General features: G+C 40.2%; 1 protein-coding gene across 1 annotated transcript in view; it reads right to left on the reverse strand.

The window, feature by feature from the left end:
• CACNA1F (calcium voltage-gated channel subunit alpha1 F) overlaps nucleotides 1–15,578 on the reverse strand; it is a 365,125-nt gene that overhangs the window by 311,787 nt on the left and 37,760 nt on the right. The window contains exon 4 of the mRNA XM_053695830.1: nucleotides 2,214–2,353. Coding sequence (XP_053551805.1) covers nucleotides 2,214–2,353 — 140 coding nt within the window. The remainder of the gene's footprint in view (nucleotides 1–2,213; nucleotides 2,354–15,578) is intronic.

Raw genomic sequence — 15,578 nt, forward strand, 5'->3', positions numbered from 1 at the left:
GGCTGAATGGAAGGGCCCTGAACTGCCTAAACAATAATTTAAAGGTTAAATGGTGGATTGGTGACTTCCGGATAGGTCTTGTTAGTCTCAAAGTCTGTAGAAAGATGTGAATAATCAGTAGTACGGCCAAAATGTCCTAAAAAGGAACAGACAATGTGTATGTGCATAGTGGTTTAGTGCACACTCAGAAATCCTCTCAAATGCTAATACTTTACTCCTTGTAATAACAATTCCCATGCTCAATTAGCACTCTGCTGTAGTACCCACTGGTGGCTGCCAAAATGTTAAAAAAAAAAAAAAATTTTTTTTTTTTTTTTTTTTTTTTTTAGCTCTTGCCTCATGGGGCCCCCCTGGCCCATTGGGCCCCTGACAGGAGTCACCCCTGTCACCCCCTGATGGCGGCCCTGATCCCACCTAAGTACCAACCTCACAGGTACCAGCTACACAATATGCGCAGAGCTAGCAGAGGTATATAACCTAATATACAGTACATAATATGAGTGTATTACACAGCACATCCCACCTAAGTACCAACCTCACAGGTACCAGCTACATAATGTGCACTGCACAGAGCTAGCAGAGTGATATAACCTAATATACTGTACAATACTAGTGTAATTGTGTGTCTAACCCAGGAAGAAGCCAGACTAATAGAATTCTGTCTGTCTTATACAATCATTGGAATTACTTGAGACATCAGGAGCTATTATCGTTATGACAAACAGAAGGCTACATTTCCCAGGGATCAGAAACAAATCTATGGCAAAAGCTCAATGACCACAACATCTGGCACATTATGGGGGGGGGGGGGGGGCTTTTCAGGTTTAACTTGAATGCCTGAGATCTGTTTCTTGATTTTTCAAAGTTGAGCTAAATTTTCAGAGAACTATTTATGTAAATAAATCATTTACACAGGTGATTGCTAGTTCCAAATGTAGCTGTAAGGCACTAAATGGCAATATAGCTTTAGTTTTTTTTTTGTTTTTTTTTAATTAGTTGGGGATCAATTGTGATGTTATCAATACAAAGATTAAATGCACATAGAACTATTTTTGGCTAAAAAATAAGTCATTTCCAGCTCTGTGCTTGCTGTTTACTTTGGTTTAGATTTTTGGTAATATATGGTAATAATTATTATAGGGCAATATTTATCAAGAGGCAAATGCCCTGATCGGTTGCAGGATCGCTTATTTGAGCCTGAAACTGATGTTTATGAAGCAGCGGTTGAAACCGCTGCTTCATAAACTCTCTTGCCAATTTGGAGTTGGCTGGATGAAAATCACAACAGTTGCACTGTAAATACTGAATACAGAAATACATACTTTTCATTCTGCTGTGATAGTTTAAAGAAGATAATTTGACACCACTGGTGCCCAGGTAAAAAGAATAAGCCTCAAGATCTCAGCAACATCTTCCCCTAGTAAACAGAATAAGCCCTCACCCAATAACCACAATACCCACAGATCTCTCACCTTATAACCACAATACCCACAGATCTATCACCTTATAACCACAATACCCCCAGATCTCTCACCCAATAACCCCAATATCCCCAGACCTCTCATCCTATAACCACAATACCTGCAGATCTCTCACCCTATAACCACAATACCCCCTGACCTCTCATCCTATAACCACAATACCCCCAGACCTCTCACCCTATAACCACAATACCCCCAGATCTCTCACCCTATAACCACAATACCCCCAGACCTCTCATCCTATAACCACAATACCCCCAGATCTCTCACCCAATAACCACAATATCCCAGATCTCTCACCCTATAACCACAATACCGCCAGACCTCTCATCCTATAACCACAATACCCACAGATCTCTCACCCAATAACCACAATACCCCAGATCTCTCACTCTATAACCACAATACCCCCAGACCTCTCATCCTATAACTACAATACCCCCAGATCTCTCACCCAATAACCACAATACCCCCAGATCGTTCACCCAAAAAACACAATACACCCAGATCTCTTACCCAATAACCACAATACCCCCACATCTTTTACCCAACAACCACAATACCCCTAGATCTCTCACCCAATAACCACAATACCCCCAGATCTCTCACCCTATAACCACAATACCCCCATATCTCTCACCCTATAACCACAATACCCCCAGATATCTCACCCAATAACCACAATACCCCCAGATCTCTCACCCAATAACCACAATACCCCCGATCTCTCACCCAATAACCACGATAACAAAGTCCAGCAAGTTCCATCCATTTCTGATGTAGGCACTGGGGTGCATGACCAACCCATAGGCGATTATCTTTAAGAAACTCTCCACCGTGAAGATGATAAGGAAGATGTATTCCACTTGTTCCTGGAACACAACAAAGATTGTTACTTGTGAGATGACATGTCTCACTGGTCAGATTATGTGCTAAAGCCCACATCTGTCAAGGTCACACTCTGGGATAGAGATCATATCTGTTTGGTCACATTAGGCACTAAAGAACCCAATTGTTGTTGGCACAATATGCGCTAGAGAACATGTCTGTTGTTGAAGAACATCTGTCATTAATTACATTTCGTGGTAGAGAATGCATCTGACATTGATCACATCATGTGGTAGCAAGCAACATGTCTGTCACCAATCACATCACTTGCTATAGAATGCATCTGACATTGATCACATCATGTGGTATCAACATGTCTATCACCAGTCACATCACTTGCTATAGAATGTGTCTGTCATTGGTCATATCATGTGCTGGAGCAGCGTTTCTCAATTCCAGTTATCAAAACACACTTACAGGCCACATTTTTAGAGCACAGGTGAAATAATCAGCTTATCAGTAACCATGATTATTAACCTGCTCTAACCCAAGGTTAGAGAACACATATGTCATTAGTCATATCTTCTGTTAGAGCACATCTGTCATAAATCACGTTATGCTAGAGAACACCTGTTACATTATGCACATTATTGGTCACATCATGCACCATAGAACACATCTGTAGATGGTCACATCATGCACTAGAGAACATGTCTGTAGCTGATCACATCATGCACTAGAGAACACATCTGTAGTTGGTCACATCACGCACTAGCGAACACGTCTGTAGTTGGTCATACCATGCACTAGAGAACACATCTGCCATTGGTCACATCATGCACTAGAGAACACATCTGTCATTGGTCACATCATACACCAGATAACACATCTGTAGTTAGTCCGTTCATGCACCAGAGAACAAGTCTGTAGCTAGTCACATCATGTACAAGAGAACACATCTGTAGTTGGTCACATCATGCACCAGAGAACTTGTCTGTAATTGGTCACATCATGCACCAAAGAACATGTCTGTAGTTGGTCACATCAAGCACCAGAGAACACATCTGTAGTTGGTCACATCATGCACCAGAGAACAGGTCTGTAGTTGGTCACATCATGCAATAGAGAACATGTCTGTAGTTGGTCACATTATGCAATAGAGAACATGTCTGTAGTTGGTCACATCAAGCACCAGAGAACACATCTGTAGTTAGTCACATCATGCACCAGAGAACAGGTCTGTAGTTGGTCACAGCATGCAATAGAGAACACGTCTGTAGTTGGTCACATTATGCAATAGAGAACATGTCTGTAGTTGGTCTCATCATGCATCACAGAACACGTCTGTAGTTTGTCACATCATGCACTAGAGAACACGTCTGTAGTTGGTCACATCATGCATCAGAGAACACGTCTGTAGCTGGTCACATTATGCACCAGAGAACACGTCTGTAGTTGGTCAAATCATGCACCAGAGAACACGTCTGTAGTTGGTCACATCATGCACCAGAGAACACATCTGTCATTGGTCATATCATGCACTACAGAACACATCTGTCATTAGTCACATCATACACCAGAGAACACATCTGTAGTTAGTCCGTTCATGCACCAGAGAACAAGTCTGTAGATAGTCACATCATGCACAAGAGAACACATCTATAGTTGGTCACATCATGCACCAGAGAACAGGTCTGTAGTTGGTCACATCATGCAATAGAGAACATGTCTGTAGTTGGTCACATTATGCAATAGAGAACATGTCTGTAGTTGGTCACATCAAGCACCAGAGAACACGTCTGTAGTTGGTCATATCATGCACCAGAGGACAGGTCTGTAGTTGGTTACATCATACAATAGAGAACACGTCTGTAGTTGGTCACATTATGCAATAGAGAACATGTCTGTAGTTGGTCTCATCATGCATCACAGAACACGTCTGTAGTTTGTCACATCATGCACTAGAGAACACGTCTGTAGTTGGTCACATCATGCATCAGAGAACATGTCTGTAGTTGGTCACATTATTCACCAGAGAACACGTCTGTAGTTGGTCAAATCATGCACCAGAGAACACATCTGTAGTTGGTCACATCATGCACCAGAGAACACGTCTGTAGCTGGTCACATCATGCACCAGAGAACACGTCTGTAGCTGGTCACATCATGCACCAGAGAACACCTCTGTAGTTGGTCACATCATGCACCAGAAAAAAAACACGTCTGTAGCTGGTCACATCATGCACTAGAGAACACGTCTGTAGTTTATCACAACATGCACCAGAGAACATGTCTGTAGTTGGTTGCATCAAGCACCAGAGAACACGTCTGTAGCTGGTCACATCATGCACCAGAAAACATGTCTGTAGTTGGTCACACCATACACCAGAGAAAATGTCTGTAGTTGGTCACATCATGCACCACAGAACACATCTGTAGTTGATCACATCATGCACCAGAAAACACGTCTGCAGTTGGTCACATCATACACCAGAGAACACGTCTGTAGTTAGTCACATCATGCACCAGAGAACACGTCTGTAGTGGGTCACATCATGCACCAGAAAACATGTCTGTAGTTGGTCACATCATGCACAACCAGAGAACACGTCTGTAGTTGATCACATCATGCACTAGAGAACACGTCTGTAGTTGGTCACATCATGCACCAGAAAACACGTCTGTAGTTGGTCACATCATGCACTAGAGAACATATCTGTAGATGGTCACATCATGCACTAGAAAACATATCTGTAGTTAGTCACATCATACACAAGAGAACGCGTCTGTAGTTGGTCACATCATGCACTAGAGAACACGTCTGTAGCTGGTCACATCATACACTAAAGAACACGTCTGTAGTTGGTCACATCATGCACTAGAGAACATGTCTGTAGTTGATGACATCATGCACTAGAGAACATATCTGTAGTTAGTCACATCATACACCAGAGAACATATCTGTAGTTGTTCACATCATGCACTAGAGAACACGTCTGTAGCTGGTCACATCATGCACTAGAGAACATATCTGTAGTTGGTCACATCATGCACTAGAGAACACGTCTGTAGCTGGTCACATAATGCACTAGAGAACATATCTGTAGTTAGTCACATCATGCACCAGAGAACACGTCTGTAGTGGGTCACATCATGCACCAGAAAACATGTCTGTAGTTGGTCACATCATGCACAACCAGAGAACACGTCTGTAGTTGATCACATCATGCACTAGAGAACACGTCTGTAGTTGGTCACATCATGCACCAGAAAACACGTCTGTAGTTGGTCACATCATGCACTAGAGAACATATCTGTAGATGGTCACATCATGCACTAGAAAAAATATCTGTAGTTAGTCACATCATACACAAGAGAACGCGTCTGTAGTTGGTCACATCATGCACTAGAGAACACGTCTGTAGCTGGTCACATCATACACTAAAGAACACGTCTGTAGTTGGTCACATCATGCACTAGAGAACATATCTGTAGTAGGTCACATCATGCACTAGAGAACATATCTGTAGTTAGTCACATCATACACCAGAGAACATATCTGTAGTTGTTCACATCATGCACTAGAGAACACGTCTGTAGCTGGTCACATCATGCACTAGAGAACATATCTGTAGTTGGTCACATCATGCACTAGAGAACACGTCTGTAGCTGGTCACATAATGCACTAGAGAACATATCTGTAGTTGGTCACATCATGCACTAGAGAACATATCTGTAGTTGGTCACATCATGCACTAGAGAACACGTCTGTAGCTGGTCACATCATGCACTAGAGAACACGTCTGTAGCTGGTCACATCATGCACTAGAGAACATATCTGTAGTTGGTCACATCATGCACTAGAGAACACGTCTGTAGTTTGTCACATCATGCACTAGAGAACACGCCTGTAGCTGGTCACATCATGCACTAGAGAACACGTCTGTAGCTGGTCACATCATGCACTAAAGAACATATCTGTAGTTGGTCACATCATGCACTAGAGAACACCTCTGTAGCTGGTCACATCATGCACTAAAGAACACGTCTGTAGCTGGTCACATAATGCACTAGAGAACATATCTGTAGTTGGTCACATCATGCACTAGAGAACACGTCTGTAGCTGGTCACATCATGCACTAGAGAACACGTCTGTAGCTGGTCACATCATGCACTAGAGAACATATCTGTAGTTGGTCACATCATGCACTAGAGAACATATCTGTAGTTGGTCACATCATGCACTAGAGAACACGTCTGTAGTTGGTCACATCATGCACTAGAGAACACGTCTGTAGCTGGTCACATAATGCACTAGAGAACATATCTGTAGTTAGTCACATCATGCACTAGAGAACACGTCTGTAGTTGGTCACATCATGCACTAGAGAACACGTCTGTAGCTGGTCACATCATGCACTAGAGAACATATCTGTAGTTGGTCACATCATGCACTAGAGAACATATCTGTAGTTAGTCACATCATACACCAGAGAACATGTCTGTAGTTGGTCACATCATGCACTAGAGAACATATCTGTAGTTGGTCACATCATGCACTAGAGAACATATCTGTAGCTGGTCACATCATGCACTAGAGAACTCGTCTGTAGCTGGTCACATCATGCACTAGAGGACATATCTGTAGTTGGTCACATCATGCACTAGAGAACACGTCTGTAGCTGGTCACATAATGCACTAGAGAACATGTCTGTAGCTGGTCACATCATGCACTAGAGAACATATCTGTAGTTAGTCACATCATGCACTAGAGAACACGTCTGTAGTTGGTCACATCATGCACTAGAGAACACGTCTGTAGCTGGTCACATCATGCACTAGAGAACATATCTGTAGTTGGTCACATCATGCACTAGAGAACATATCTGTAGTTAGTCACATCATACACCAGAGAACATGTCTGTAGTTGGTCACATCATGCACTAGAGAACATATCTGTAGTTGGTCACATCATGCACTAGAGAACATATCTGTAGCTGGTCACATCATGCACTAGAGAACTCGTCTGTAGCTGGTCACATCATGCACTAGAGGACATATCTGTAGTTGGTCACATCATGCACTAGAGAACACGTCTGTAGCTGGTCACATAATGCACTAGAGAACATGTCTGTAGCTGGTCACATCATGCACTAGAGAACATATGTGTACTTGGTCACATCATTTAATAGAGAATATCCCTGTCACCCTACAAAGTGAATGATCTATCAGACACCACATCACTTCACAGATCAGCCTTGTCACATGCTAAGTTGTACAAACCTAACATAAGTCCAGTGCATGTGAGCAGATGTTCTCATTGTCTCCTACTGAAAAAGCTGTGCAGTTTACATCTGTTTGGGAAGGACAGTTTAACAGTAATCACTCAGGGAAAGCAGCACAGTTTCTTTACTTTCAGTACAGCACATAAGGATTTGTTTATCACAGTGATTAAAATCTTGGCTCTATTTTTTTAGTTTTTACCAAGAGCACCTTGAACGCATCTATTTTGTTGTGTATGTGCCTAGACACTTACAATAAAAGCTATCAGACAAGTAATACTTAAAGGGATACGAAACCCCAAAAATGTAGTGTTTGTGAGTCAGAGCATACAATTTTTAAAAAGTTTCAAATTGACTTCTATTATCAAATTTGCTTTGTTCCCATGGTATTCTTTGTTGAAGAGATACCTAGGTAGGTGTCTGGAACACTACAAGACAGGAAATAGCGCTGACATCTATCTAGTGCTCTTGCAAATGGATAACATTCTTGCCTAACTGCTGCCAAATAGTGCTCCAAACACATGCACGCTCCTGAGCTTATGTCCCTGATTTTCATTAAAGGATACAAAGAGAACAAAGAATATTTGATTAGTGAAGTAAATTAGAAAGTTGTTTAAAAACTGTATGCTTTGGGGTCGATTTATCAAAGGCTTTCGCCAGCCTTTCACCCCCTACGACTGCAGGTTCGAACGTATTTATGACCGCTACTTCCCTAACCTCCGGCAGGGGAGATTGACAGCTCCTGCCCGCGCGTGATTGGTTGTGCACGGGCAGGGGGCGGCGTTGCACAAGAGCGCAAAATTGCGTTCTTGTGCAATGCTTAATTCCAGCAGTAGAATTCAGCCCGCCAGAGGCAAGCTGCGGCAGACAGGGACGCGTATGTACACCCCTGTCGGCCGCAGCTTGATAAATCAACCTCTTTATTTGAATCATGAAAGAAACAATGTGTTTTTCATGTCTCTTTAACAATTCTTGTGCACAATAATAAGGTTAAAATAGTGGGCATTATAAACACCAATTTCTGGCAGGGACATATTACTTACAGTCGTTTTATATATTTTAGTTATATATTTGTGCCACATAGTAATCTCCCTCGTGCACACATATGCATCCAAATACATGTAACAAACATACCTGTACCGCATGCATATATACACAAACATATGCAGACTCACACATGAAAATATATATATACACTCACCAGACACTTTATTAGGTACACCTTGCTAATACCGGGTTGGACCCCCTTTTGCCTTCAGAACTGCCTTAATTCTTCATGGCAAAGATTAAGGGAGTTAGGTAGCAAGCTTAAAGCAAGGACCTCCAAAGTAATATTTTCTGAGATATTCCCAGTGCCGTGTGCTAACTCAGTAAGGCAGAAAGAGCTAAGGTCTGTTAATTCATGGTTAAAATCGTGGTGTAAAAATTAGAAGTTTGACTTTTTAGAGCACTGGGCTGACTCTTCACTTGGGTACAATTTGTACAGTAAGGATGGATTGCACCTGAATGACATGGGTGCAGGTGTGTTGGGGGAAAGGATGGTAGCAAGTTTAGAGAATCTTTTAAACTAGGCAAAGGGGGGGAGGGTCCGTTAGAACACAATAGAATAGAGAGATCAGTCTGTGAATCTGTCAGTCCTTTGATATCTCAAGGAAGAGATGACTTAAGAAATGTCACATTAGAAAGTATGGAGGAAAGCACACCAAGTATCAGCAGAAAGCACATGAAAATTAAATGTATGACAACAAATGCAAGAAGCATGACGGGTAAAATGGGGGAGCTGACGCTCTTAGTTGCAGAAGAGGACTATGATGTTATCAGTATAACTGAAACTTGGTGGGATGATTCACATGACTGGGCAGTTAACTTAGAGGGGTATACATTATTTAGGAGGGACAGGAATAATAAAAGGGGTGGAGGAATCTGCATGTATATTAAACCTAACCTTAAACCTACAATAAGGGAAGATATTTATGATACAGGCGACAATGTAGAGACCCTGTGGGTGGAAATAAAGAGTGGGGGGAAAAATCCTAAAAAAATATTACTAGGAACATGCTACAAGCCCCCCAACATTAGTGACCTGGATGAAACTCAACTACTAATACAAATAGGTAAGGCTGCTAATAACAGTGCTGTCATTATGGGAGATTTTAACTACCCTGATATAAACTGGGCCAATGAAACTACTAATTCAGCTAAGGGGGATAGATTTATAAATGTTCTCAGGGATAACTTCTTGTCACAATTAATAGAGGAGCCAACTAGGAGTAACGCTATATTGGATTTAGTGCTATCAAATAATACAGATATAATATCAAACATAGAAGTCAAAGAACATTTGGGTAACAGTGATCATAACATGGTCACATTTGAAATTTCTTTTCATAAGCAGTGTCTTAAAGGTTTAACCAAGACTTAATTTTAAGAAAGCAAAATTCAACGATTTAAGGAAATCATTAAATAACATAAATTGGGACAAAGTATTCTCTATTAAAAATACAGAGGATAAATGGATAACATTTAAAACTTTGTTAAATAAATATACATATCAACAAATACCATATAGTTATAAAAATAAAAATAAAAAATCCAAGCCAATGTGGCTGAATATAAATGTGTTAAGAGAAATTAGGAAAAAGCGTAGGGCATTTAAATTATTCAAAGAAAATAGTACAGACTCAAAACTCCATATTTATAAGGAATGCAACAAAGCATGCAAAAAAGCAATCAAATTAGCCAAAATTAAAAATGAAAAATGAATTGCAAAGGATTCTAAATCTAACCCTAAAAGGTTATTTAAGTACATAAATAGCAAACAATCTAAGAAAGACAATATAGGTACATTAAAATGTGGGGAGGGTAGCATGATTAATAGTGACAGGGAGAAGGCTGAGATACTAAACCAGTTTTTTTCTTCAGTATACACAAGAGAGGAACCATTGGATGATACTTTGGAACAAAATAGAACATGCCAGCCCATACCATTAATTGGGTTATGTATAGAGGATATCAGGAACAAACTGGATAATATTAAGGTAAATAAAACTCCAGGCCCAGATGGAATACACCCAAGGGTGTTAAGGGAACTTAGCACTGTTATAGACAAACCTCTACTCTTAATTTTTCAAGACTCATTATCCTCAGGCATGGTATCCAAGGATTGGCGTAAAGCTGATGTGGTGCCACTCTTCAAAAAGGGAAGTAGGGATGATCCAGGAAGCTATAGACCAGTTAGTCGGACATCAATAGTGGGGAAGATATTTGAAGGGATTATAAGGGATTATATTGATGAGCATATTCGTGTAAACAAGATTATGAGTTCTAATCAGCATGGTTTTATGAGAAATAGATCATGTCAAACTAATCTAATTAGATTCTATGAGGAAGTAAGTAAAAATATAGATAAAGGGGAATCAGTTGATGTGATATACTTAGATTTTGCAAAGGCGTTTGATACAGTGCCACATGAGAGATTAATGCACAAAATTAAGGGACTGGGAATAGCTGAAAATGTTAGTTTTTGGATAAATAACTGGATAAAAGATAGGGAGCAATGAGTAGTAGTAAATGGATCATACTCAGATTGGACAAAGGTAATCAGTGGAGTACCCCAGGGATCAGTGCTGGGCCCTATACTTTTTAATATTTTTATAAATGACTTGGAGCTAGGATTAAATAGCGACATCTCTATTTTTGCAGATGATACTAAGTTAAGTAAGGTCATTAGGTCAGAGCAGGATGAACTTTCGTTACAAAGGGACCTGCAAAAATTAGAAGTATGGGCAGGTAAATGGAAAATAAGATTTAATACGGGAAAATGCAAGGTTCTACATTTTGGAAGTAAAAATAAGCAGGCAACGTATTATTTAAATGGGACAAGACAAACACAGGAGGAAAGGGATTTGGGGGTAATAATAGATAACAAGCTAAAGATGGGTGCACAATGCAGGGCAGCAGCTTCAAAGGCTAATAAGATACTACCATGTATTAAAAGAGGCATTGACTCAAGGGAGGAAAGCATAATTCTGTCACTATATAAAGCCCTAGTAAGACCTCACCTTGAGTATGGAGTAAAGATATTTTAAATTAATAGATAACCACAGCAAATATACAGAGATTGCAGAAGCTCTGTTTATTCCAAGAAAATCGTTTGTGACCAGAGGTCACAATTTTAGGTTGGAGGAAAGGAAATTTAATCTCCTGCAACGGAAACGTTTTTTCACTGTAAGAGCAATAAAATTGTGGAACTCATTACCAAAGGGGGTAGTGAATGCCAATACCCTAGATACATTTAAAAATTATTTGGATACATTTCTGTCTATAAACAAAATTCATGGATATGATTGCTAGTATTAAATGGGTCACCTTTTAGTGGGATTATTTAATCTTAACTGGATCTTTTTGTATATATTTTAGATTTGTATAGGTTGAACTCAATGGACTTCAGTCTTTTTTCAACCTCATCTACTATGTTACTATATTATGTGTTGGAAACATTCCTCAGACATTTTGGTCCATATTGACATGATAGCATCACACAGTTGCTGCAGATTTGTCGGCTGCACATACATGATGCAAATCTCCCGTTCTACCACATCCCAAAGGTGCTCTATTTGATTGAGATCTGGTGACTGTGGAGGCCATTGGAGTACAGTAAACTCATTTTCATGTTCAAGAAACCAAGAGATTATTTGAACTTTGTGACATGGTGCATTATCCCGCTGGAAGTAGCCATCAGAAGATGGGTACACTGTAGTCATAAAGGGATGGACATGGTCAGCAACAATACTCAGGTAGGCCGTGGCATTTAAACAATGCTCAATTGGTACTAAGGGGCCCAAAGTGTGCCAAGAAAATATCCTCCACACCATTACCCCACCACCACCAGCCCTAACTGTTCATACAAGGCAGGATGGATCTATGCTTTCATGTTGTTTACGCCAAATTCTGACTCTACCATCTAAATGTTGCATCTGAAATCGAGACTCATCAGACCAGGCAACGTTTTTCAAATTTTCTATTGTCAAATTTTGGTGAGCCTGTGCGAATTGTAGCCTGTTTTCTGTTCTTAGCTGACAGAAGTGGCACTTGGTGTGGTCTTTTGCTGCTGAAGCCCATCAGCTTCAAGGTTCAACGTGTTGTGCATTCAGAGATGGTATTCTGCATACCTTGGTTGTAACGAGTGGTTATTTGAGTTACTGTTGCCTTTCTATAATCTCAAACCAGTCTGACCATTCTCCTCTGACCTCTGACATCAACAAGCCATTTTCGTCCACACAACTGCCGCTCACTGGATATTTTCTCTTTTTCAGACCATTCTCTGTAAACCCTAGAGATGGTTGTGCGTGAAAATCCCAGTAGATCAGCAGTTTTTGAAATACTCAGACCAGCCAGTCTGGCACCATCAACCATGCCACGTTTAAAGTCACTTAAATCCCCCTTGTTCACCATTCTGATGCTCGGTTTGAACTTCAGCAAGTCGTCTTCACCAAGTCTAGATGCCTAAATGCATTGAGTTGCTGCAATGTGATTGGCTGATTAGCAATTTGTGTTACCAAGCAATTGAACAAGTGTACCTAATAAAGTGGCCGGTGAGTGTATACAGTATATATATATATATATATATATATATATATATATATATATATATATATATATACACACACACATAGACATATATATATACTGTGCAAAATTTTTAGGCAGGTGTAAAAATATGCTGTAATTTAAGAATTATTTCAAAAATAGAAATAGCAATGTAAAAAATCTAAATTAAATTAATATTTGGTGTGACCCCCCCCCCCAGCCTTCCAAACAACATCAATTCTTCTAGGTAGACTTGCACAGTTTTTTAAGGAGCTTGTCGGATAGGCTGTTTCACAAATCTTGGAGAACTAACCACTGTTCTTATGTAGATTTAGGCAGCCTCAGTTGCTTCCCTCCCTTCATGTAATCCCACACAGGCTCAATAATGTTGAGATCAGAGCTCTGTGGGGGGACCATACCATCACTTCCTGGACTTTATGGTCTTCTTAACGCTAAGGAGAGTCCTTAATGACTTTGGCTCTGTGTTTGGGGTCATTGTCATGCTGCAGAATAAGTATGGTGCCAATCAAATGCCTTCCATTATGGTATGGCATGATGGATAAGTATCTGCCTGTACTTCTCAGGAGACCATTAATTCTGACCAAATCCCCAACTCCACTTGCAAGGAACCTCCAACATGCTTCACTGTTACCTGCAGAAACTCATTCTTGTACTGCTCCCCATCTATTTGGCAAACAAACTGTCTTTTGCTACAGCCAAATATTTAAAATGTTGACTCATCAGTCCAGTGCACCTGCTGCTATTTTTCTGCACCCCAGTTTTTGGCCTTGTTTCCACGTTGGAGGTCTTCCATGAAGACCGCTTCTGACCAGACTTCTACAAATGTTAGATGGTTTTACCAGGGTCCAACTAGTTTCTGTAAATTTTGAGGTGATGGCGCTGCTATACATCTTCGAATTGTGAAGGAAAATAAGCATGATATGTCTTTCATCTCCTGCACTAAGTTTTCTAGGCTGGACAGCACATCTGGAAATTTCTACTTGGAGAGACCTTAATGATGCAGTATAACAATCTTGTGTCTTGTTGCTGTTCTCAGTCTTTCCATGGTGTATGACCTTTGATATTAAACTGTCTTTAGCAACCTCACCATGTTAGCAGATTTTGTTTGTCCCTCATCCAATGTATCTACATATTAAATTGTTATTCAAGCACCGGTTTGGTATAATTTAATCATGCACCTTACCATATTGCGCAAGTGTACCTAGAAAAATGCTATTTTGAAGGCAAAGGGTGGTCAAACCAAATATTGATTTGATTTAGATTTTCCTTCTGTTCATTCACTTTGCATTTTGTTAATTGACAAAAATAAAATATTAACATTTCTATTTTTAGAAGCATTATTACTTTACAAAAAAAATCTTACCTGCCTAAAACTTTTGCACAGTACTGTATATATACAGTTGTGCTCATAAGTGTACATACCCTGGCAGAATTTATGATTTATTGGCCATTTTTCAGAGAATATGAATGATAACACAAAAACTTTTCTTTCACTCATGATTAGTGTTTGGCTGAAGCCATTCATTATCAATCAACTGTGTTTACTCTTTTTAAATCATAATGACAACAGAAACTACCCAAATGACCCTGATCAAACGTTTACATACCCTGGTGATTTTGGCCTGATAACATGTACACAAGTTGACACAAAGGGGTTTGAATGGCTATTAAAGGTAACCATCCTCACCTGTGATCTGTTTCCTTGTAATTAGTGTGTGAGTATAAAAGGTCAATGAGTTTCTGGACTCCTGACAGACCCTTGCATCTTTCATCCAGTGCTGCACTGACGATTCTGGATTCTGAGTCATGGGGAAAGCAAAAGAATTGTCAAAGGATCTGTGGGAAAAGGTAGTTGAACTGTATAAAACAGGAAAGGGATATAAAAAGATATCCAAGGAATTGAGAATGCAAATCAGCAGTGTTCAAACTCTAATAAAGAAGTGGAAAATGAGGGGTTCTGTTGAAACCAAACCACGGTCAGGTAGACCAACAAAAATTTCAGCCACAACTGCCATGAAAATTGTTCGGGATGCAAAGACAAACCCACAAATAACTTCAGGTGAAATACAGGACATGTGGTGTGGCTGTTTCAAGATGCACAATAAGGAGGCACTTGAAGAAAGATGGGATGGGCTGCATGGTCGAGTCGCCAGAAGAAACCCATTACTACGCAAATGCCACAAAGTATCCCACTTACAATACGCCAAACAGCACAGAGATAAGCCTCAAACCTTCTGGCACAAAGTCATTTGGAGTGATGAGACCAAAATTGAGCTTTTTGGCCACAACCATAAACGCTACATTTGGAGAGGAGTCAACAAGGCCTATGATGAAAGGTACACCATTCCTACTGTGAAACACGGAGGTGGATCAC

This window comes from Bombina bombina, chromosome 12, assembly GCF_027579735.1.
Source record: "Bombina bombina isolate aBomBom1 chromosome 12, aBomBom1.pri, whole genome shotgun sequence".
In the NCBI taxonomy this organism is placed as follows: domain Eukaryota; kingdom Metazoa; phylum Chordata; class Amphibia; order Anura; family Bombinatoridae; genus Bombina; species Bombina bombina.